The sequence below is a fragment of the Doryrhamphus excisus genome, linkage group LG23 (assembly GCF_037039965.1).
Source record: "Doryrhamphus excisus strain RoL-2023G ecotype Guam linkage group LG23, RoL_Dexc_Guam_v1.1, whole genome shotgun sequence".
NCBI classification, from domain to species: Eukaryota; Metazoa; Chordata; class Actinopteri; order Syngnathiformes; family Syngnathidae; genus Doryrhamphus; species Doryrhamphus excisus.
The window spans coordinates 6150381-6176426 of NC_136379.1; the positions used below are offsets into that span (position 1 = coordinate 6150381).

Here is a 26046-nt window from a genome sequence, read left to right on the forward strand (position 1 = left end):
AAAAATATGTATACAAAAGGGAGTCCCGCTGGACCCCCGCTGGCCTTTGTGGGACACACGTCCGGTCAAACATGCACAGCTTTCTCCTCCCAGCAGGTGAGATGATGCACAGGAAGCGGCCATGTTTGATGATTCCAGGAGCAGCCTGTGTCTGTGTGGTCCTTTAAGGAATCAGACACATGCCAGCTTCACTTTTACATCCACTGTAACCGTGCCCAGCCTCTTCATCATCATCATCATCTTCATCCTTGAAGGACATGCTAATGCTGCTTCAAGGCTGACACATCCAAGCTTTTATAAATAATGCAGAAGCTGATGGTTAATAGATGTTGGCATCCTATGTGACACCATGCAAAGAGTGGAGCATCAAGGTGACTTGGAATTACCCCTGCCTGCTCTCCACGCTTTCCCATAGGAAACCATGCAAATTAAAATTATCTGTTCCGGGGTCAAGCTGCACGGTGGTCGAGTGGTTAGCGCGCAGACCTCACAGCTAGGAGATCCGAGTTCAATCCCACCCTTGGCCATGTTCTCTGCATGTTCTCCTCGTGCATGTGTGGGTTTTCTCCGGGTACTCCGGTTTCCTCCCACATTCCAAAAACATGCTAGGTTAATTAGCGACTCCAAATTGTCCATAGGTATGAATGTGAGTGTGAATGGTTGTTTGTCTATATGTGCCCTGTGATTGGCTGGCCACCAGTCCAGGGTGTACCCCGCCTCTCGCCCGAAGACAGCTGGGATAGGCTCCAGCACCCCCATGACCCTCATGAGGATAAGCGGTAGAAAATGAATGAATGAATGTTCAGGGATCAAACTGTCACCATCAAAACCTTTCTGAACTGTTTTCAGTTACATGATAAGATTTCATTACAAGTGTAAAAAGAAGTTAACCATCACTTGCTGCATGGAGGGTGAGTTTTATCACATCAAAACTATGTGATAGCTATTTTGTACTGAGCAGCCAGGACAGCCACATATAAGTCTAGAATACAATGTTATTGCCAATTTATGTAATTAATGAATTATATATTTGTATTATTTTTTTTCATTTTTGGTATCAACATACAAGTATTTTCATGTGACGATGTGCTTTTTAATTTAATTTGGCTTAATTTTATTTCTACAATAAAAATGGACCATGGGACCACAGATGGGGCCGCACTTTGGACACCCCTGCTTTTTATCTAGCTCTTTGTCAAGGTTGAGCACGTGACCTGACATAAACTATGTGAGCAACTCTGGTCGATTATTCAGCTTGGTAGCTTCCTCGGTCGCTGGTGAACGGCAATGCAGAGAAAATTGAGAAGGTCTTTTTATTGCAAATGTTGATCAGAAATCAGCGGAGATGGCATTCACGGAATTGAAGGGGTCGTATACACACAGGAAATTATCTACTACAAGCCGACCAGTCCCATGTTCATTTTTTTTATTGGACAATCCTAGTGGTTGTTTGTCTATATGTGCCCTGTGATTGGCTGGCCACCAGTCCAGGGTGTACCCCGCCTCTCGCCCAAAGACAGCTGGGATAGGCTCCAGCATATCTGAGACCCTAGTGAGGATAAGTGGCATAGAAAATATTTTAGATGGATGGATGGACTATCCAAATTCAGTCCTCCAAACCAGCAAAGTCTGGCTTTGTTCTTTTAGAGACAGAACTCATTCTAATCAATTTTATCTGCTTCTTATATAAACGTTATTGCATGAGCCTGTCACTCCACTTACTGTTTACATAAAGATCAAAGCTGTGTGTTTATGTCTAATTTGTTTGTAGGCAGCCAGCTCCAGCCAAGTCAGTTTGGCATCATGAACTTTATTGAAAACACAAGCTGCTGATGTGAATTTAAACACACTGGCATTAAAGCAGCGATGCTAAGCAAAACAACCTCAAATCGACATCACAATGTCATTATCGCTTTTTCTCATGACATTATGCCTTTTGGTTGGGTTTTTGGGCTTAATTTTATTTCTACATTGAATCTGTGTCCATAGGTACAGGTCAACAAAAACTGACCCCAGAGCCAGAGGTGGGCCGCACTTTGGACACCACTGCTTTTTATATTTATTTGTCAGAGTTGAGTTCTGTTAGTAACTGTAGTCAATTCTAGCTTGGTAGCTTAACAGAAATTACATGGAAAAGCGAGGTCATTTTTATTGCAAATGTTCATCAGAAATCAGTGGAAAAGGTGTTTGTGGAGGTGATAAATTGTATGCACACAGGAAATAATCAAATACAAGCCAACCAGTCACAGACTGAACTCAAAACTGAAACTAGCAACCAAATGCGTACCTGCTAAAGCATGGAGGTGTGTTCAAGCGTCAAAACGCGTTCTCGTTGTCAGGTCTGAGAACACATCTGCTCAGCGATATCCCAGAATTCTGAAATAAAAATGCGGCCTTCGTCACATCTGGGGAATTTAACCCTGCGGCCAAGTGACGGATTGTATGAAGGTGAACATCTGCTGATCATTTAAGTCGGAAAAGTATGATTCGATCATCACATCCAGGCCAGATCTGTGTGTTTTTGAGGACGGCAGGAGAGAGATAAAAGAAGAATGCATGAGGAGTGATCGATACTGAAAGGAAGAGCTCAGCACATGCAGGCTAATACCCGAAAACGCCAATAGTCGGGTAAAACGGTCTGCTGCTCTAATGAGGATGTGCAAGCAGAATATATAGGCCAGCATCTTTCTTTTGTCTTTTAAGACTTTTTGCACAATCACAACCCCTTCCAAGCACCATATAGACCAGGGGTCTCATACATACGACCCGCGGGCCAAATGTGGCCCGCAGGACACTAGTTTGAGGCCCCCGCCTTGATATGAAAGTTTAATGTTAGTGCGACCCGCGCAAGTTTGATATGGATGCTGTATGGTATCATGTACCCAGAAAAAATTATTACATTTGATTAATGTTCATGTTAAAGGTTAAATAACTGTTAATAGTTATCCTCCCTATCCGTGTGGAAGTGGTAAGTTTTTTGGCTATTTAAGTTTAAAGGAAATAACTTGAAGGCTACCGTTTAGGTCGCTAGCTCTCTAGTTTGCGAGTTAGCATGTGTCTCAAGACCTTGCAGTTGCGCAATATGTAAATAAAAAGAGTATAAATGTGACTATAGTCGTGTTTTGTCATGTCTACAGGGCTCTAATAATGCTTTGTTCATTTTAATCTGAAAAAAATCATTTGTCTACCCACCAACTATATGTGGTTTCTTAAGTTTTATTAAGTTTAAGTTTTTATTATTATTATTTGCCGTTTTATTATTATTATTATATTTATTTATTACTGATTGATTGATTTTTTTTTATTCTTGATTTGTTTATTTATTTTTCATCTTATTTTGTGCAGAAAAATAAAAATTAAGATATTTGAAAACAGTGGAATGTTTTATCAGAGCTTTTCTTGTAGAAAATCGGAACCAAACCACTGAAAAAGTTTGTATATTTTTCTGTTTTTAATAAATGTGTTGGGTTTTTTTTATGCGGCCCAGCCTTGCCCAGACCCTAGCTCCTGTGGCCCCCAGGTAAATTGAGTTTGAGACCCCTGATATAGACAAATAATCCAACAATAAAAACACCCTGACCCCCAGGCTTTACAAACTGCTTGTACGGCCTTGTAGAGTTTGACATAGAAATTAAACCGGCTAGCCTCCAACACACAGCAGCTTCTGAAAAGGCAGAACTTAACGTGGGCATGCAAATGAAAATCTTGTCAGTCAGCATTACACTGCTGAGCGGAGTCGCCCACGTCGCTCTGACAACATGATGAACGAGATATGGATCTAAAAAATGTTGTCATCTGGTCCTGTGCTATCTTCCCGGCCGGGACATCCAGTAAGTGGCAGTAATTTGCATTATTAGGTGGGTGCCCCAATGCAAAAGGACCATCAACAGAATTAATTCATACATGGACTTTCAATGGGAATTAGTCCCAACATTGAATGCACCATGAAGGTAGATGAGCTAACTGAGGAGCTAATGAACCAAGATAAAAAGGGCAATTAAAATAGATACTTCATTTTTAGGCATGAATACACAATGAATATGAGTCAAAAATTAACAGATTATTTGGCATGCACATTGCAAAGTCTTCGAACTCAGGGGTTATTGAATGGTCTCATATTTCACAATGGGGATTAAGTCTTGACACATTTTTTATGATTATTTTTTTTTACCCTTTTTATTTAGGTCATTTTTATTTTGTAATTAATTTACTCTTTCATTAATTTATTTAAGTCAAACCAAGCAAATGACTGTCATTTTTTTAAAACATTAATACACGTAATTTACCTGGCCAAAGTAAGAAAAGAAAGAAGGTATTTTGCCAAAGAAATGAGGAAGAACATGCTAACTTCCTGCAGATAAATTTTGCCTAAATAAAAAAAAAAAGTGCTAAATAGAGCATAAAGTCAGATCAAACAAAAAAAAAAGGGGGGGGGGTGTCAGAGCATATTTTCTGAGTGGGATAGTTATGAAATGCTTGAAAATATATAATTAAAAATAAAGAAATATATATATATATATAATGAAATATATTAAATAAATGATATATATATATATATATTTTATGTAAAAAAAAATTTAAATCAACAATTCAGGTTTCCCCCTGTTAATTTATGATTATTTCCCTACATTTGTGCTGTTTAATTTTACTTCTGCAATGAGAAAAAAAAAGCTGCTCACTGCAAATGGCCCCCATGACGCACTTTGGATACCTTTCTTATAAATAAATAAGCCTCCTTTGATGTATGCAAAATCTCATGTATTTTTAATTTCTCTTCCTAGTGTAAGCAAGCATCACCCACATATATAAATGATTTATTACCCACTAAATAAGTACTTTTCCCACCCGCGTAATCCATTATGATACACGAGAAGCCCGGAAGCGCATCCATAATTAGTCGGTGTGTCACGTGACGGCTTTAGCAACAGTGGGAAGGGGCGGGGCTGGGAGCGTGCCCTCTCCGTGGTGCTGACGATGAGGGGGGCTCCTCTGCGCACCCTGTACTGCGCATGTTGCATGACAGGTGCCGAGCCTCCATCTTGGGCTTCTGGAGCCGAGGAAAATACAGTACAGCCACAAAAATAACAACAACAGCAACCACAACAGCAACAAGACTCGCAGCCATGATGTCGCTGTGCCGCGATGTGACTCTGCTCTAAAGAGACAAAGCAGGAAGCTTCGACGCGGCGAGGAGGGAGCAAGGAAGGAAGGAAAGGAAGGAGGGAGGAGGAGGATGGAAAGGTCCGGAAGGCGCCGTTAACGACGATTAGCACAGCTAGCTTTCACCGGGGGAGTTTCTTGAACATCTGACAGGTGATGAAGATGAACGATATGGATTGACGTTGTCGTAATGTGCTGTTGTTTACGTCCGTGGTGTGTCTTGGTGTCCTTGTGTATGTTTGTGTTAGTGTGTGTTTGTTGGCATCATGGTGGTCGCTACTCTCACTCCAATGCAGCTGCTTGGTCCTGCAGCTGTGTCAGACGCTGCTTTGCGCGCTTTATGCACCCAAAACAACCTCATAATGCTATAATCATCCTCGTTTTGGAGTCTAGAATAAACTGCAACCTCTATGGCCATTTCATTGGGTACACCTGCACAAGCTCATTTGCATCAGCACCTAATTGGACGCCTTCATATATTAGCTAGAAGTCTTATATTGGGCTGAATTTGACCATTCATACCACCGATAGAAATTGCACGCAAGTTTGCTTGAAGCGATGAACTAATTAATGTTTTAAAGTTGTGATTTAAAAAATATTGACAGATTATTACTATTGTTATTATCCATCCATACATTTTCTATACCGCTTAACCTCATTAGAGTTGCGGCGGTATGCTGTAGCCTAGCTATTTGGCCTCCATGCTAACCACTCGACCACTGTGCGGCTTATTATTATGATATTATATCATACTAATATCATGTAATACTTAATTACTACATGATAATACATACAGATGCACTAGCCTACAGTTTTTGCATATTTATATGTCTTTCATTTGAGATATTGCGTTTTGTTCGCCGGTCCTTGAACGCACCACAGTTGCGTGCTGTTGTCAGATGCTGCCGCAGCTTAGTACATCTGTGTGTTCATTGATACATGATATGATCATACATTAGTGGTGACATTTTCAATAGAGGCATATTTAGGGTTTAAACCCGGATTGTGTTGTGAGTGAACAACGGCAGGAGGGTTTGAAGGGGGTAGATACCCACCTTATGCATTTTTCTATTCATATTACAGTAGAAATGGATGCAATCACATGCAGCGACCAACATGGCAATGCTTCATTGACCTTAAGGCAGGCGCATCACACATGCCTGGACTTTAACGCTGACGACAGCAAACAGAAGCAGGGCCAATCATGGTTGTCGTTAGCAAGAGAGAGACGACTTCAGCCACTGGCAAAGTCAGTTTGAAGGATTCGGCTCCCTGGATTTCACAAGCTGGCAGCCTCCGAGGCACGTCCGATAACGTTCAACAATTTGTTCCGCTCGTTTATTAACTGTGCTTTATCACCGGCACGAGACGAATATGGCAGGAAATGAAGAACGTTATATTGGGAGAAGATTTGGTCATTTTTTAATTGCTAAATTATAAAATAAAGGAGTTTTGCTGCCAGCTCGACTATTAAAGCATGAGTGAAATCTGCAAAAGACGTGAAAAAAACACAGATTCATTTCTTAAACAGTAAAATATCATTGCCTGGTTCAGCATACGGATGCTGCAGTGGGTTTTAGCAGGAAAGGGAGGAAATGCACCGGCCGAAAATAACTTGCAACAAAAGCTGTCAATGCAATACATTAGTATTGGTATATATATATTAGTATATATACAAGATTAGTATTTCCTCTCAATAACGCACTGGAGTGAAGGCGGAACAATGGAGTGTCAAACCACCCCCCACCATAAACCACTCACTATTAATTTTACAGAAATGTATTTTGAAGTAACATTATGGCATTCTTAATTGGCATACAAGTGTAAAAAGAAGCTAAGCACTGGTTATGAATATTACGATGAAAAGGGACTAAAAAAACACTAACATTGATAATAACTACAAACTGATTACTTTTCTGTGCGTTCTAAACAGAGAAAATCAGCTTATAAAGAACTAGCATGTAGTAGCTAACCGTACACATTACAGTACACACTTGCTTTGACTGTAAAACACCAACAATGTTCTATTTAGATACCCGACCTGTATATACACCAAGCTACAGTAGCATTGTTATTGTAGGAGCTAAGACAAATATATAAATATATAACAATATATAAATACTATTTTTCTGCGCTAGGTGCGATGTGATGCGATATGATACCAATCTGAAGAAAAACTAGAAGAAGCATATGAAGAACTACCAATAGATCGATAAATTATCTATAAAGTATTAGCCCACATTTCATGTTTTGTTTTGATGGACAGTGTTGTGCTCCATGTATCAATCATGTCATGGTGTCTTACTGGTCTAGCTGGTCTGAGGTGTCCTTTCCAGTTGACTTTGGCAAAATGAGGTTGGGGAGAAAAAGTCATAATATTATGATAAGATCATTTGTGAAGATGATTTAAGAAGAAAGTTGAAATATTTGGAAAAGAAAACAAAAAATGTGGTCAGTGCTGACTTCAAGTGATATGCAATCATGCTCCACTTTGAGATAATGTTGTGTGATTGTGTTACTTTGTGTATAAGTGCCATTAAGCAAAAGTTTGATTTGTTTCCAAGTTGTAGGGCATGCATGGGCCAAACAATAAATCTTCACATTTTGATTCCGATCCAGCATTTTGTGTGTGTGTGTGTGTGTGTGTATGTGTGTGCAATGTACACCCACCTGACTCACACATTCCTAAACATCCTAATTAATGAAACAGTGTTGACCTAGCAAGGGCGAGGTGGTAAAAGGTGTTCAACAGGGCAATGGCGATGACGTCTCCTTATGAATACGATGATAAACGAGCAGCAGAAGAGCAGGCGGTGAGTTGGCGGGCCAAGAGAGTGAGTCTAGACAATAAACTGCTTCACTTAATGTGCAGGATGCTTGAGCACAGGGCAGGGGAGAGGAGGGGGGGTGAGGAGAAGCCTGACTGCAAGGTTCCTATCCTGTACATTTAAAGGTCAAAGTGTTGCAATGAGGAATGCATCACGTGGGCACAGAGGCTGGCAGCTGATTTATGGCTGCGATTACTGTGCACACGAGATGTTTGTTTACACCAAAGCATGGTGTGGGGTTGATGCTGAACACACGGGTACAGATGTGGTGCATCGTGGTGCACGCGCGTTTACGTCTTACACTCCACCGCGTGTCTAAATGGGCGCTAATTTGAGCCTTTGGAGGTCACATTGGTACAGACGGGTCCTGAATCATGAATCAGTCACAGTACTCCGCTGACCGGTTTTACTGTATGCTAGTCACTTTGATTTAGCATTTTAGGTGCGGGATTGTTGTAGTTCATTTTAGTATGCTGTTTAGAAAGGTAAATTCCGATGGGGCTTGATAGGAAGAGTTACGTAAATAGTGTGACATCATCACATGGTGACTCAGGAAGTAAACAACAATTAGATCTGTCATGATAACAAATTTTGCGGGAAAATAATTGTTGACAAATGATTGCGTACAATTATTGTCAACATTATTTTGAAACCATGTTTTCATTAATGTAACGATAATATAAGGCATAATAATGCGAGTAAGCCGCAAGAAAAGCAATAAACTTTATTTCTCAAGAGTATTTAATAGGGGTGCAACAATAAAATTCATAGTTCGGTTTGATAACTTTTCAATACAAAAAAAAATTACCTTACCTTTGCTGCACACCCTTTATCGTCTTTTATACATAACAGACAAAAAGAAGGGATTCGATTGTGTAGCCCATGACACACACAGCTAGTGTACTCCCCGTTGCCCGCCTCTCCCCACTGGAACAAAATGAGTGAATGACAGCTATATTCACTCAGCTATAGAACCAACACGCCCAGGTGTTGATACAGATACAGTTGATACAGCTTGTTTGGTAGAGAAAGAATAGGAAAACAACCACACATGCCCATACATGTTTCATATATCCAGGCTGGCAAAATTATGGAGTTTGTATTAATTTATCGTGCAGTAATTGATTTATTGATTATATCAATAGAACCAACACGCCCAGGTGTTGCTACAGATGCACAGAGTGAACCTTCTTGTCAGCCAGCTTGTTTGGTAGAGAAAGAATAGGATGCCCATACATGTTTCATATATCCAGGCTGGCAAAATTATGGAGTTTATTTTAATTTATCGTGCAGTAATTGATTTATTGATTATCGTGACAGGCTTAACAGCAATGGAGGATATTATCTGTCCCCCCAGTTAATGGGCTACCCCCTTCTGTGCATTGTAAACCCAGTGGCAGGCAGCCAATTGAAATGCAAAGAATGATGTCCTCTACTAAAGTGAAATATACAGTTTAATAGAAAGAGAGCTAAGAGACGTAAATCCCAGGAATGCGTAAGCTCACACGTGAACCATTAAAGTGTGAGGGAGTCATGTGTGACATAAAGTTTATGATTGGATTGCTCACCCTGGAGCATCCTCTAAAATTGTTTTATTTATTTTTTTTTACCTCCAAGGCTCCACTCGCTCCAGGATGGGCGTCAAGAAGCTTGTCGTCTTCCTGCTGGTCCTCTGCGTCTGCCTCCAGGGAGCGTCTGCCAAAGAAAAGGGAACCAAGAAGGGGAAAAAGAAAGGGAAGCAGGTTTATTGTCCATCGTAAGTACACGGTGAAACACAACAGCAGACTTTGTTATTCTTGTTGGAGAAATGGAAATTCCTAAATATTCCTCGCTTATCTGGAGACCTTGAATACTTAAATAATTATACTGCATGTTTGGAGCACTTTGTACTCAGATCATATCTGTTCTTTAAACAGACAGTAAACAATCAAATACTCATGCACCACTGGGAAAGGGGGAATGATGGTTCTACTTTGCCATGTGTATGCTGTGTGTGACTTTTCTGCCTCATCCTGCAAGATTCAATCCAAAAAGACAATCCCTTGGCGGGTGTTCCAGTTCAGCATAGCAATAAGAACAAAATTGCTAAGCACTACAAATCTTTTTTCACCACCTTAAAACTGGGCACAAACCCCAGTACGAATGCATGAAGCTGCGGGGCTGAGACACTTATGGCTGCACAACTCCACAAAGCCCCTGCTACAGCACAAAGCTCATTGCTTGCTTATTTTTACTGTTGCATTCCTCATGAGAGGAAAAGCGCAAAGTGGTGTGCAATTACTATAGCGGTGTCCTATAACATTGCTAAAGATATGGTTGAAAAAAAATGATTTAAAACCTGTTGGAATCAATGGACTCGCGATGTCTAGTGAGCTTCAGATTCGCAATTATTTAGCACGAGAACCTTTGCAACGTTATTACACATTGGCAACATGCTCCAACAAGGACACAAAAACACCACAGTCGAATGGCGAAGAGTCAATAATTTCTTGTCTCCAACCAAGTAGGTTCCTTATTAAAATTCAAATAAAATTTGAACTTTGAGAGTGTTTAACCCTCCTCTTGTGTTAGGGTCAGCACCAACCCGTATTACATTTTAATGCACTAAAATAATCACATAACATTTGTTTATTGCATCAAGGCTTTTTGACTTTGTCAGGAAACTCTATTTCAACAAAATAAAACCACAAAAAATAATTTTTACTACATTTTAAAATGGTCTGGTTGAAATTATGACCACTGTATTGTTATGGTCAGTTTCGACCTGGTTATAATAATATGACTATAAAGCAATATTTTGAGCCAAAACTGAAATCATAAGTGTACAATTAGCAACTAGCTCCTCTTCTCATCATGTAAGCTTCAGGGGATTCTCATTTTGTTGATGAAAACTTTTCTTGACATTAATAGATATGGGTCAAAATTGACCCGAACACCATAGATGTTTCTTTAGTGATTAATACTAAAATGAGAAAATAAATACAACTAATTTATTTAAGAGATATGTTCTATAGCCCTCAGTAATAGCCAGGTAACAAAAGAACCTTCAATTTATGGATATGATTCTTTTGAGGTTCATTTTACCATTTTTGGAAATTGAAATGGAGTTGTATAGTGACAAAAAAAGGCCTTAAATGCCCACACCAAAAGTATTAAAATAAGTAAAAGTATTAAAACCAACATTTTCATGGATGAGGAAGCCTAAGAAGGTAATCAAGACATGAGAAGCAAATTTAATGGTAACTTATTGTTTTTAGTGTATTTTATACACTGATTTAATACATGGGTCAAAACCGACCCGGTAACATAAGAGATGATACCAGAAAGCTAACACAAGAGGAAGGTTAAAGAAAATACAAATGTGAGGACATTACATTACATGTTAAAGACTGTCTGAGAAAAAGTGTATAAAGTCTATGTTGAGGGGATGTACAGCGTTAAACAAATATATTTTGCTACTTCACGGATTTCACTTATTGCGGCCTATTTTGGGAACCTATCCCCTGCAATAAACGAGGGAACACGGTAACTTCGCTTTGTGGAAAATAATCAGGATACATATGGTATTCCGATATCCAATCCAAATATATTAGGATACGGGTTTTGGTCCATATCGCCCAGCCCAAGCACATACTATCCCACAATGCAGCGCACATGTTCGAGCCATGACTGTGGATATTTTCCATCAAGGTGGCCCTTTATCACCAGTAAAAGTTGGCACCCGCAGAGCACATTCCTCTGGCGACTGTAATGAAGTGTGAGGCTAACAGATGAGTCGGCCTAAAACAGCCAGAACTTGACATTTCTCAAAACTAAATGAACATCTATGTCCCGACAGGCCCATAGAGTCGATACATACGCATGTACCGTATATGGGAACGCTGCTTCCTTAAATGGTATCAAATGTTTAACGAAAAAAGAAAAAATAACAAATGAAGGTATTGGAAATGGCTGTGACATATTTCAGATGTGTTTTGTGGATGTAAGGAGCCGCTTGGTTCCAGTTTAGCCGCAGTGCTTGTTAAAAGAGAGGGGAAGAAGGAAAAAAAAAGAGGTTTATCGGATGGGAATTATGTGTTTCACTTTGATCATGGAAACCGCACAACACACACACACACTGCACAACATTCCTGCGGAGCGCTCAAACCGGTCCTCTGTGCAGGATAACGTTCATATAATGATATGTAAAGTGCTTTGAGAAGGGGAAATTCTTTGGCAGGAGGTTTCATCACCACCCACAGGGACGGCTTTCTCTTCTCTTCTCTCCTGCCAGACCTGCTCTGCCTCGCCGCCTCCGCCGCCTCCGCCACATCCAAACATCCTCACGCTTTGTGTTACACTGGCTATCTTTGCAAAAAAAAAAAAAGGGGAACTGTTTTTCCAGAATGTTCATGTGGGAAATGATGTGCTACATTTCCTGTCAATCAATCAAATCAATATATCACATGGATCGTGCTAGTGGGGAAACATATGCTATATTAAACACTACATTAGGTCACATTAAGTCCATTGCATTCCAAACGGGAGCTGTAAGACATGAGAATACAGCACAGACCTTCCCCGTGAGTCCATTGGTATTTTAGAAGACCATTTCATGGTTTATGTCAGATGACGGTGAAAATGAGGACGGAACGCATTCATTTTGGAATTGGCTTTGGTAGTAATGGAGTTTTTCCAACTCGTTAGTTAGCAGGCGTGGGACCTCGGTTAGTGTACACCCTGTGGAAAATGTATGGTAACATTTTGCCTTGGTTTGCATACATTTTCAAGTTAGCTCTGTCCCCATGTTTTTGAATCTGGGGCCTGAAACTTGTACTGGGCGTGAACACAAACATTCATTCATTCATTCATTTTCTACCGCTTTTCCTCACGAGGGTCGCGGGGGTGCTGGAGCCTATCCCAGCTGTCTTCGGGCGAGAGGTGGGGTACACCCTGGACTGGTGGCCAGCCCATCCCAGGGCACATCCCAGACAAACAACCATTCACACTCACATTCATACCTATGGACAATTTGGAGTGGCCAATTAACCTAGCATGTTTTTGGAATGTGGGAAAAAAAATGGAATACCCGGATAAAACCCACACATGCACGGGGAGAACATGCAAACTCCATACAGAGATGGCCGAGAGTGGAATTGAACTTGGGTCTCCTAGCTGTGAGGCCTGCATGCTAACCACTCTCCACCGTGCAGTCGCATGTAAAACTCATTAATTTCTTTTCTACCGCTTATCCTCACGAGGGTCACTGGGGTGCTGGAGCCTATCCCAGCTGTCTTCGGGCGAGAGGCTAGCATGCTAGCATGAGAGGCTAGCATGTTTTTGGAATGTGGGAGGAAACCGGAGTACCCGGAGAAAACCCACGGGGAGAACATGCAAATTCCCCTTCGAGATGGCCGAGAGTGGAATTGAACTTGGGTTTCCTAGCTGTGAGGCCTGCATGCTAACCACTCGGTACGCCGTGCAGTCGCATGTAAAACGCATTCATTCATTCATTTTCTACTGCTTATCCTCACGAGGGTCCCGGGGGTGCTGGAGCCTATCCCAGCTGTCTTCGGGCGAGAGGCTGGGTACACCCTGGACTGGTGGCCAGCCAATCACAGGGCACATATAGACAAACAACCATTCACACTCACATTCATACCTATTGACAATTTGGGGGAAAAAAAACGGAATACCCGGAGAAAACCCACGCATACACAGGGAAACCATGCAAACTCTACACAGAGATGGCCAAGAGTGGAATTGAACTTGGGTTTCCTAGCTGTGAGGCCTGCATGCTATCCACTCAAATGTAAAACTATAACTGTAAAACTATGAAACCGTCTTTCTGGAATTTTGATTCAGTTTCACTTCCAGTCGGACCTTCTGGAACGGATTAATGATGCTAACCAAGGTTCCATCTGGTTCATGGAGAATGATGATGAAAAGACTGATGAGAATCATCTTAGGAACATAAAAATAAACAAACTTTCACCTTCATGTTTTCGCTCTTGGCAGACAAAGTCATAATCCGTTGTAAGAGACAAACACAAAGCAATGACTCAAGATTGTGACAATCATTTCTACATATTGTTTAGCGGTAACTGAAACTAGGTATATTATTATATTATATAGGTATATTATTATTATTATTATTATGAGCAATCTGCTAAAAAACAGCAGATCAATGAATTACTTCTTTTCATATTTCACATTCTGGAAGCTCCCTCCCCCGCATGCTGAATTTTGAGCCGAGCGTCGTTCCACGTGTTCATTCTTGTTTGGTTGGGTGGTCCAGTTCCAGATGCTAATGGAACTCACCACCGGTAGTTCTCCTGAGGCCCTTAATTGAATCAGAGCGGAGTGATGAGTGTGTTGTGCCTCTGCCGTACCATTCATTCGCCAGGAATGTGACCTGCCGACGTGATGGCCAACACTGGGCTCTCCTTTGTTTGCAGGCAGCTGTCATCCGAGGATCTGGCCCGAGTCCCTGCCAATTCCACCAGTAACATCTTGAACAGGTTACTGATCAGCTATGATCCCAGAATACGACCCAACTTCAAAGGTAAGTCCGAATCCCTTTTCATCCCCATCTGTCTCGCCTTTATGAGGACCGTTTGATCGCTGGTGTCATGCTAATTTCACATTGGATACTCTCGATGTCTTCTTTTGGATTTATCATTGCGATCTTCAGTCAGAGCAGGCATCTGGTAGAGCTTTATCTTTCCTCAGAGACACTCAGATGTCTCCGATTCACGCACACACATGCTGTGATCAAGTAAAAATGTAACGTTTTAGTGGGGAAGTAACACTTTCCCACTCGTCGCAAAGAACCGCTAACAAAGTCCACTCAACTGTCAGCATATACTACAACAAATCACAAGCCTGCAGTCATGAATGTCCCCAAAAAAACTGGACTGATGTCCTCAACACTCCTCAGGTCGATCTTCACATTAAATAGCGTCCATCCGCAGGCCCTTGGCAGAGCCATCAGTGGCTGCTTGTTCTGAGCTCAGTGTGCTGAGAGCGCAATCGACCGGTCCGCGAGCAAAACATCTGCTCTCGATTCCGGAGTGACCCGAAAAGCCATCCATTAGCAGCATGTCATGATCTCCTAAACTGCCCATTCCTTTGGCCAAGGCTTATAAAACCTACTTGCTTTTATCAACCACTATGCGGTTTGACCAGGAACACGCCATGCATGCACACCATAGGACATATGACATCATATGACATATGACACTATATGAAAATTTGTCAGAACATGCACCCCGACTGTGTTGCCTGTGCTAGCATTTATCTGACAAATACACCACATGGTGGCGCTGTTATTCAGCTCCAAATTTTGACAAAGGCTGATACTTGGGCCTCTCGTTTATTCATCTTGAAGATGCTAAACTTTAAAGACAGCTCATACTCTGTAGCCCCTTGATCTGTGACGTCATCCCAGTAAGACTTCCTGCATATTTTTCATTTCATCGCCTGTAAACGTCAAAGTGAATTTTTGGAGAGAATGGCAAGATATTGTGTCCGAAAGATGAAAAAGCTACAAACATTCATTCATTCATTTTCTACCGCTTTTCCTTCCTTTTGTCTTCACTTTTTTTGCTTTTGCGACAGTTCAAATATCTAAATAAATATAACACAACTGTGGACTGGTTTTAGGAAAATATCAGTTCCCAACAAAAAAGGGAGAAAATGAGATTTTTTTTGGAAAACTTTCAGTTTGACACTTTTTTTGCTTTTGCGACAGTTCAAATAGCTAAATAACTATAACACAACTCTGGACTGGTGGCCAGCCAATCACAGGGCACATATAGACAAACAACCATTCACACTCACATTCATACCTATGGACAATTTGAAGTCGGCAATTATCCTAGCATGTTTTTGGAATCTGGGAGGAAATGGGAGTACCCGGAGAAAACCCACGCATGCACCATGCACGGGGAAAACATGCAAACTCCACACAGAGATGGCCGAGGGTGGAATTGAACCCTGGTCTCCTAGCTGTGAGTTCTGTGCTCTAACCACGCGACCGCCGTGCCGCAAGCTACAACCAGCTGGACAAAAAATTAATAAAAAATATCTAAATGGTTGTTGTTATGCTAGGCGCATTTCAACGATCATTGCTTTGAGGAGGTTGGGGTTTGCAGAGATGGGATACCAGACTAGACTGAAGCCTCCAGCGGTGCCTAGCATAAAATATTCGACTAGGACTTGTACACCCGACAAGGAAAATTAGCTAGCCATCTCGTCTCAGCTTGACAGCCCGATAGCCATCCCACCGGAACCTTTGAAATCAGTGCCTGAGGCTAAACCAAACAGATCTAGAGCAAGTAAAACAGTGTCATGTGTTTAGAATTGGAAACTACTGGCTGATAAGAGGAGGGTATTTCAAATTATATACTAGTAGCATTTAGGAGGAATTATAGCTGGTAAAATGTAAACAACTAAGAAATTTCTTTAAAAATTGTTTGGCAAAGACATGATTGTCCATAAGTCAGTGACCATTCGCAACTAATTAAATATTCCACCATTCTTTCCAACAATGCAGGAATACCAGTGGAAGACCGGGTGAACATTTTCATCAACAGCTTTGGTTCCATCCAGGAGACGACCATGGTGAGATTTGACGTCACATGCAGAAATATGCACAAACACATTTTGTTGCTTCTCACGCCTCGCTTATCTGATGACTTAATTTCTTAAATATGAGGAAGCACAGCTGGAATGCTAATGAAGGGATAGAACATGGCTGACTTTGGGTTACATGAATACTATATGATATGCCAGCATGTCTAGTTTGTGACTTTATAACTCTCTGATCCACACCGATCATCATCATTATCATCATCGTATATTTTTTTAATACAGCTCTCATACTTTGATCTAATTAGAACTTGTAATAAAGTGTATCCTTTGGGTTCGCTTAAGTGTTTGTTATTTTGAGTAATTGCAGTCAAAAGGAGTGAATGAGCATCATATATTTAAACAAGTGGGAGACAAAGAGATTAGACACCCTCAGACTTTGCCTGCGTGGGGGTAAGCAATGTCATTCACACGCACACACACACAATCCCTCGTCCATCAACCGAGCAGCAACCTCACATCCGCCGTCGTTAGCACATCTATTTTTTGCCGGGAGGATGACTAATTCGACGTTATAAACTGTGGCAGTTGTTTTCATTTTTTATTTTTTTTCCACATTTTACAGCTCCTCAGTATGAGATTTGCTGGCTGCGTTAAATCCCTCCAGAAGGGAAAATGCGGCACAGGGCAGCTTGATGTGCGGCCAAAGAAAAGATTCAAAAAAAAAAAAAAAGGTGTGTCGGACAAGACACAAGCCAACAGAGCAGCCCCCGAGTGGACTGTTAAGAAATGACAACATCTTTTTGAAAATAAGATCTCACTTTAAAGATACTGGCACGCCGCCACAAAGAAATGTACTTTGAAAGGGTTCTGTGGAACGTGTGTGAGTTCGAGGCGGGGCCAAACGCAGCAAAGCAGAAAGTACATCAGAACTCCAACGTACAAAAATCAAACCTTTTGTTAAGAGCGATATTTTAGTAAAACCGAGACTGTGTAGGAGAACAGAGGCATCAAAAACTCAATTATACTAAAATCCTGGTATTTCGGAAAACAACGTTTGACTGCAGTTACTTCTCATGTTTAATAATTGACTTGTTCATTGCTGGGAGTATAATATTTCTCTTCATATCTGCAAGAAATTAGTATTTTCCATGTGTCTATTGCGCAATATTTACTTTAGGTTCCACGGGAGGTCAAAACAGCCTCAAGCGCCTCAAGAAGGCCCACGTGTTTACATCTCTTGTCACCACCGATCAACATGCAATGGTTCTGATGGCCTAAACATTTGTAGGGGACCACATTGTTCTCCTGTGTGTGTGTGTTCCCCCTGGTAGTGGTCCTGGCCCACAGCGGGACAGAACCAAGCCCAGCTTGTTGTTAGGGAATGTCTGTACACGTGTACAGGCCGTCGTCTGGTGCGCAGCTGCCTCACAGCCTCCATAAAGATGGTCAAGTGCAGTACCAAACATGAGATAACCAACGTAAAGTATACGGTGGATTGTTGCCTTCAGAAGTGACACAATGTCAAATGCTTTGTCGCTGCACAGTCTAATAAGATCCAGTAAAAAACGTACGAAAAAGTGCTTCAGGGTGACAGTGGAGAGTAACCTCATGTGCCGCCCTGAACCTTCACAGGACTACAGAGTCAACATCTTCCTGCGACAGCGCTGGAATGACCCCAGGCTCAAGCTGCCGCAGGACTTCAAGTCCGACTCGCTCACCGTCGACCCCAAGATGTTCAAGTGTCTCTGGAAGCCCGACCTGTTCTTCGCCAACGAAAAGAGCGCCAACTTCCACGATGTCACGCAGGAGAACATTCTCCTCTTCATCTTCCGGAACGGCGACGTGCTCATCAGTATGAGGTAGGTACATTTGGATGACAGAAGATACAAGCGGTATAAGCAAAACGCACAGGCGTTACAGTTGGTGGAGGATTTTGGAGAAATGTGTGCAGAGGCTGACAATGTCATCAATAAATGGAAGGATTTTTTTAATTGAAAGACATTTTGTTTATTGTCCCAAAAGTACACACCCTAGGCTGGTAAAATAATGTAAAAGGTAAAGGGAACTCTACGGAAGCTTGTTTTCGTCACTGAAAGAATATATATATATATATATGTATATATTTATATATGCCAATGGTAAGTCATAAAAATGAGATAAAAAGTCAAAACTTGAGATAAAAATGTAATAATTATGACATAAGAAGTCAAAATTACAAGATAAAGTCAAAATTATGAGCTAAAAAGACATGAGATAAAAAGTCAAAATTACGAGTTAAGCCAATTATGAGACACAAAAGTTAAAATTATGAGATAAAAAGTCAAAATTATGAGATAGGAAAGTCAGAATTATGAGCTGAAAAGTCAAAATTGTGAGATAAAAAGTGAAATTTCTGAGTTTAAGTCATTAAATATGAGATAGGAAAGTCGTGAGATGAGTCGAAATTATGAGATAAAGTCATAATTATAAGATAAAAAGACTCAATTATGAGATAGAAAAGTCAAAATTATAAGATAGGAAAGTCAGGATTGAGATAAAAAGTCGAAATGAGATAAAAAAAAGTTGTAATTATGATGCAAACTGCGTAGTGTCATGTGACGAAAGCTCCATTAAAGAAGTCGACACGTGCAATTTGTGTCTCATAATTTAAACTTTTTTTATCACATAATTTAGACATTTTGCCTTATAATTATGGCTTACCACTTGGGATATAGTTTTCTTTCAGAGCCAAAAACGGACTTCCGTAGAATTCTACAAAATGTAAATAGAAAAAATGTACATAGCAAAAAAATTAAATGGAATTTGTCACATAATCACACGGATTTCACAAGGCCCTAAAAGTATTTAACTGTTGTATGCTAGCACAAATAACCTGTTAGATAATTCTGACGCCATGCCATCCGAACTGAGCATTGTCTTTGCAAAGGCAGCTGTTCCTAATGAAGTGTCTTACCGCAGTGGAGCACATGTTTATCTGTATACATTTGTTTATCTGCTGCAGATGGAGAGCATACTCCCTATTCTTTTACAAATGAGATCCTGTCCATGTGGAAATGAGACGCTAATAAAAACACTCCCCCTCAGGTTGTCTGTCACCCTCTCTTGTCCACTGGACCTGACGTTGTTCCCCATGGACACCCAGAGGTGCAAAATGCAACTTGAAAGCTGTGAGTTTCGGTCATATTTAAAGCCACGCCCAGATGCATTTTTTTTTTTTTTTAATATTTCTGATGGAATTTTGTCCCGTCCAGTCGGCTACACCACAGACGACTTGCAGTTCATGTGGCAGACTGGAGATCCCGTACAGATGGACGCCATCGCCCTGCCCCAGTTTGACATCCGACAAGAAGACATCGATTACGGCAACTGCACCAAATTCTACGCAGGAACAGGTGTGTTGGTGTTAGAATGGCAAAATCCAACACTGACACCCACAAGCCATGTTATTGCTGTGCGCTCGAACATTTTGGAGACACGCCGCTGGCTATGAGTCAGCCCTTTATCAAGTTACCATGGCAACACGGCTGGACACAAAGATTGCCTCTGCGCTTCAGTGCTTGGAGCCTGAGCTGCGATACAGGCAGCTCTTATAAGCAGGAAAAACATCACCAGATATTCCTGGTCATGCATGGCTCACATGTCCCACTGAACCAGCGCGTCGCGATTATTTTCTGCCATGCCCCCACTAGGGGGACGGAAATCTTTGAAATACTATTTGGAAAATGATCATATCTATTTACTTATCTGTACTATACAGATGTACTATACTGCATGGCGGATGAGTGGTTAGTGTGCAGGCCTCACAGCTAGGAGACCGGAGTTCGATTCCCCCTTTGGCCATCTCTGTGTGGAGTTTGCATGTTCTCCCCGTGCATGCATGGGTTTCCTCCCACATTCCAAAAACATGCTAGGTTAATTAGCAACTCCAAATTGTCCATAGGTATGAATGTGAGTGTGAATGGTTGTTTGTCTATATGTGCTCTGTGATTGGCTGGCCATCAATCCAGGATGTACCCCGCCTCTTGCCCGTAGACAGCTGGGATAGGCTCCAGCACCTTCCGTGACCCTCGTGAGGATAAGCGGTAGAAAATGAATGAATGTACTATACAGACTGAACTTGCAACCGAAGATTCAAACCCAGGTCCTTCTGATCTAGATCTATCCGATCTAAATAAATCCGGATCACCAATAAAGAGACTCGATTTCAAATCCATAAAAGAAGACTAAATAATTCCAAACATGATTTTGTCTTCCGTGGACTCAATCGCTTCTTTCATCTCTCTTACCCGACAGGCTACTACACTTGCGTGGAGGTCATCTTCACCCTGAGGCGACAGGTCGGCTTCTACATGATGGGCGTCTACGCGCCCACACTCCTCATCGTAGTCCTCTCCTGGCTGTCCTTCTGGATCAACCCTGACGCCAGCGCTGCCAGAGTCCCTTTGGGTAGGGACTATTTTTGAACCTGCTCCACTTCATTGTCTTCCACCAACAAAAGATGTGTAAATATCCTTTCCCGGCGTCCAAGCCACAACAGTTGGGGCATGTGTGTAATTAGGTGTGAAATCCCACGGTGTACCAAACAGAAATCACTGGGGAGGATTAGTATGTTTTAGCGGATCGCTGATTTTTATAGCCGCCGAGATGCCATCAATCACCTTGACAGCATGAAGGACCTTATCTAGCAAGCATGCGGCCGTATCCGGCGTGGCTCTGGACGTGATGAATCAATAAATAACAGATGTAATTGACAGATTGGACCCGCAGCAAAGCACCACCAAGCGTGAAGTCCTTCAAAAACCAGGTCAAGCTGATCTAGGGCAGCTGGTTTGGACTGGCGGATACTTCAAAAGTCTCAACACTTTGGTTTGCTACTTGATGGTTTAAACATTCGGGAATGGTGATTCATTGAGTCATCAAAATCGGTAGGATAGTTGTGACATGGAACGACAATATCCACAGGAACCAGGAAATTATCAACGAGGAACAAACTGCTCAGACGTTTAACCTAAGCTCCGTTATTCCATTCTTTGTCCAATTGTTTTTTTCTTGGAAATGTCCAATTCCGTCCCCATTCGTGCATGAATCACACAGCTGGCCGTGTTATGTGTATGTGTGTATAGGGCTGCATGAATTGCATCGTCATCCCCGTCCACTGGTCCACTGCCTTCATCTCTCCTCCATCCTCCCTCCAGTTGTTTATCACCTCCCTCACGCCATCATCACTTCAACTCCGCATGGGAGGCGCCGTCCTCTGACTCCTCTCTAAATGGGATCAGCGCAGGTCAGTCAACACTCAGGTGCTCCTGGCTTGTGTATGTGTGGCTCCTTTGTGTGTGTCCAAATTGAGTATTTCTTCATGCTATCTACAGAACCTGTGACTGGTAGGTAAACCATCATCCAGCCCCTCTTGCATCCTTGATCAATGCTGACCCAAAGCATGCAGCATCCGCTAATCATAGGGAGTCTTCCACCCAAGTACTAATCAGAATAGTATGGTCGAGTTTGATTAGAACTCCCGGAACCTTAACAAACCCGCCTTAATGAGGTGTATGGTGGGGGCTAAGACCCCACCAGTCATGGCAATGTATTTATCGAGTCTCTGAAGGAACATTTCGTTAATGGAAGGGGAGTGACGCTGGTTAATGGGGGTTAAAATTCCTTACTAAGTGACGCCGTAATCGTTTCTGCTTCTGCACGAACCGCAGTGAAAGGGGTGTCGTTGCCTGTGATTTGGGGGGCCGACCGGTAAATACATCCATAAATTACATGAATGTGTGCGTATATTGAATATATACGTATAGTGAATATTTTTGTCCATACGCATATTTTCAGTTTCTGGCGTCTGGAGCCTTTTTGTCAGATTTCCACACATACTTTTATAAATGAGGCCCCAGGTCATTAGAGGCTATCAGAGGCATCCTACTGAAGGAAAAGTCATGTGTCTTGAACGCAACACAAACAAAAGCATTTGGTTTTTTGGTGTTGATGTAAACTGAGGTCAAGACTAAAACAGTCCATCAGGTAACTTCGTATGGAACTGAAGGTGATACTGTTTGGACTGGGGAAGTCTCAGAATCAACCCAGAAAGTGGACAAATGTGTCCTAACTAAGGATGATCAGATCCATAAGACAAGAAAAAGATAGCTTAAAAATGCTAATGCTAAGTATTTGTTCACAAAGGGTTCCAATTCATCCTTGCAGGCGCCCAAAAGTTTACCTTAGGGATTAATGAGATTCTGCAACTGAGTCGCCGCAGGATCTTAGGGGGTGGTAGCTGACATTTGAAAAGACTGATCCAAGATCATAAAGAATGAAAACCAATGGCAACAAGAGTCCCTACCTTTAAGCTAACTAATAGTCTTTGCTGTTGTCAGGCATCCTGTCCGTGCTCTCGCTGTCCTCTGAGTGCACCTCGCTGGCGTCGGAGCTGCCCAAGGTCTCCTACGTGAAGGCCATTGACATCTGGCTCATCGCCTGCCTGCTGTTTGGCTTCGCCTCGCTAGTGGAGTACGCCGTGGTCCAAGTGATGCTCAACAGCCCCAAGCGCATCGAGGCTGAGAAGGCCAAGATAGCGTCCAAGGAGAAGGCCATGGGAAAGAGCGCCACTGCTGCTGCCACCACCGCTACCACCACCACCACCACCGTGACCACCACCGCCAGGAACAACACAGTCAATGGGACCGGAGGGACGCCACTCCATGTCAGCACCTTGCATGTCAGTGTATCCTCTTTGATTGACTTGCATGCCTTCACCCTGGAAGATCCAGAATACTGCACTGTACTTTCAGTCCTGGCTATTTCTGGCTCTGTCGACCTAAAATAATTCTATTTACAATGTTTTAGATGATGTCACACTTCCTACTTTCTTGTTCAGAGATGTAATCTAAATGCAAAACAGCAAAATTCTAACAGAGGTCAAGAGTCAAATCCGACCCGTGCATGCCATTCACGTAATCCTTCCCGATTGTGCAAGTAATTGAAATTAATTTTCCTGTGGAGTCTGTTACCGTGTTGGGTTTGAGAGGATTACATGACTCCATTGTGCTTTAATGGACTTTCTTGTCAAAAGCAAATCAAAAATAATGAAGCTTAGATGAGCTTAATGACTTCAGCATCCGCCGTCTGATTAGAACTCGTTCACTCCCGTGAGCCTTCAGGGAGGTGGACAAAAAGCTTTTTTTTTATGGCATGACAGCTTGTTAGAGATTGGCTATCACAACATCCCGTTTTGGGGTTGTGACATCACAGAGGGAGGGTAGAGGCCACCTGATGGTGGATATTATCCAAGGGGTTTCTGTGCAAAACATCAGGATCAAATAAATCCTTTCTATCCACTCTAAAGAGTATTTTCACCCAAAATTGGTTGAAATGGTGCAGCATCAGGGGTACTTAACTTTACAGGCTCTACTGTGTTTGGACTTTCATTGTCCACTAAGGCGCTGCTATATAGTACCTGTGATGGAGTTCCACAAGTGTCCGTCCTTTGCCCAATACTAGAGATGGCCTCAATTCCACATACAATGTATTCCACAATATATTTCAGCTTCTTGCAATAACAACACAATTCTTTGGAGTGTAACGTATAATAGAACCATTGCTAAAGAGGTTACAGATTACAAAGCTGACACGGGTGGTAATAAGACTCATTAATCTATGTGCTAATTTCTTGTTACTCTCCACTGTAAAGCGGTGCCATCTTGACTGTTAAGCACTTAGTCTTCTCTTTTGCTACTCAAGATAGGTTAGCGGTTATAGCATGGCTTCTGCTTTATTATTCCACATCCCCATTTAGTAACAATTAGAGCCGTCTTTGACAAGATTTTTGTAGTCGAATCTGATTTGTCCGCGGAGTCGACTAATAGTCCAATATTTTTTTTTTTTAGAGAATAACAAATACTTGTCTCCAAATAGGCTATTTAAAACAAAAAGAAAGACTTTGTGTGTAAATGCATGTTCAGCAGCAGCCGTGAGTACCCCCATGAAGTTAGAATGGTACAATGTTGATCACATGACATTTTCATATGATTAGATCGTGAGATTGATAATACAAATCAGACAAATCCTAATCGAACCATCAAATAGTCAATTATTCCACAACACAACTAGTAACCATAATACTAGCAGCTAGCCAGGTCAAATATACAGTAGATAGTTTCTACCATATATGGTTTACATTGCACATTTCTACCCAATACCATTTAGTATAGACTGAGTATAGATTTTCAAAATAATTATTTTAAAGAAAATTGCACATTTTTCGTCATTTTGGGGTATTTCATGTAATTTTAAAGGTGCATGTAATGAATTGCATGTGGACAAAGTCATCATCTTCGACCAGCATTGTCTTGTCAATTTTTCCAGTTCCAATCAATCTCAGCTCCTACGTCATGCATGCTTGCACATGTGGAACGCAGAGATCAATCCCGCCCTATCTCTCGCCCCCAGGTGGCCGAGACACGCTGCAAGAAGGTGTGCACCTCCAAGTCGGACCTGCGCACCAACGACTTCAGCATCGTGGGCTCGCTCCCGCGGGACTTTGAGCTGTCGAACTTTGACTGCTACGGGAAGCCCATCGAGACGAGCGGCGGCGCGGGAAAATCACAAGCCAAGAACAACAAGAAACCCCCTCCCCCGAAACCCGTCATCCCGTCGGCCGCCAAGAGGGTCGACTTGTACGCGCGAGCTCTCTTCCCCTTCTCCTTTCTCTTCTTCAACGTCATCTACTGGTCTATTTACTTGTGATCGTCTATACTCCCTCAGTCACACCCCCCCTCCACCACCACCACCAGCCCCAAAAATCGGTGCTTCCTTGAACTAATCTCCAGCGTGTTAATCTTTCCCGTACAAAATGACTGCTGAGATGAAGCTAAACCTGCTATACGAATATATATCTTTACATATCTAAATGTTAATTATCATCATTTGTGCGTTAGATGACCAGTCAGCCTTTCTTTCCTGCCAATGAATATATTGACTGCACCTGAGATGATGGATGGCGTGTAAACAAATCAGGAAAGAGAGACTATTTACTTAACAGCTTTGTGAGATGCACAGATCTATAAAAGAGAATATGTAAATAGCTATTTATGATTAGATGATTTATTTGCCCACCTGTTTCATGAGTTGCAAAGGTGGAACTGGAAGTTGGCTTTACTTTGCATGTTTCAACAAGAGAACACGCGCATGTGTAAGATTATAGAAGTAGACATTAGAAACATTGATTTTGGGTTCTTCCTTCATGATTTGCTCTCGAGATGCTCGGCGACCTCGGACAGTCATGTGACAAGGCCACCTCTGCCCCCTTCCACCCTGTAAAAGCGGATCCCCGAGCGCGATTGTGAGATATTTGCAAGCAAAGATCAATAAAAGATGACTTTTCACCATGTGAGCCAAACTGACACAGTCGCGTTGCAATCATGTGACCATTAACCGCCGGTCAGGGGTGGGAGTCAAAATACCCAAAAACGAACAAGGCCCTCTC

The 26046-nt window shown here is 41.9% G+C and overlaps 1 protein-coding gene across 3 annotated transcripts; it reads left to right on the top strand.

The window, feature by feature from the left end:
- Positions 1-4994: 4994 nt before the first annotated feature.
- glrbb (glycine receptor, beta b) lies at positions 4995-25959 on the top strand. 3 transcript variants are annotated; one of them, XM_078788442.1, is made up of 10 exons: positions 4995-5313; positions 9606-9744; positions 14426-14532; positions 16525-16592; positions 18195-18421; positions 19647-19729; positions 19814-19954; positions 20856-21008; positions 21686-21846; positions 22940-23086. In XM_078788442.1, exons 2-9 carry the CDS (start codon positions 9623-9625, stop codon positions 21829-21831), a joined length of 1047 nt encoding a protein of 348 aa, XP_078644568.1. In that variant the 5' UTR covers positions 4995-5313; positions 9606-9622; the 3' UTR covers positions 21832-21846; positions 22940-23086. The 3 variants fall into 3 exon arrangements, with proteins under 3 accessions (XP_078644568.1, XP_057921168.2, XP_057921167.2); XM_058065185.2 differs by lacking the exon at positions 21686-21846 and adding an exon at positions 25011-25959 and having other exon boundaries at positions 4996-5313; positions 22940-23265; XM_058065184.2 differs by lacking the exon at positions 21686-21846 and adding an exon at positions 25011-25959 and having other exon boundaries at positions 4997-5313; positions 22940-23280.
- The last annotated feature ends 87 nt before the right edge of the window (positions 25960-26046 follow it).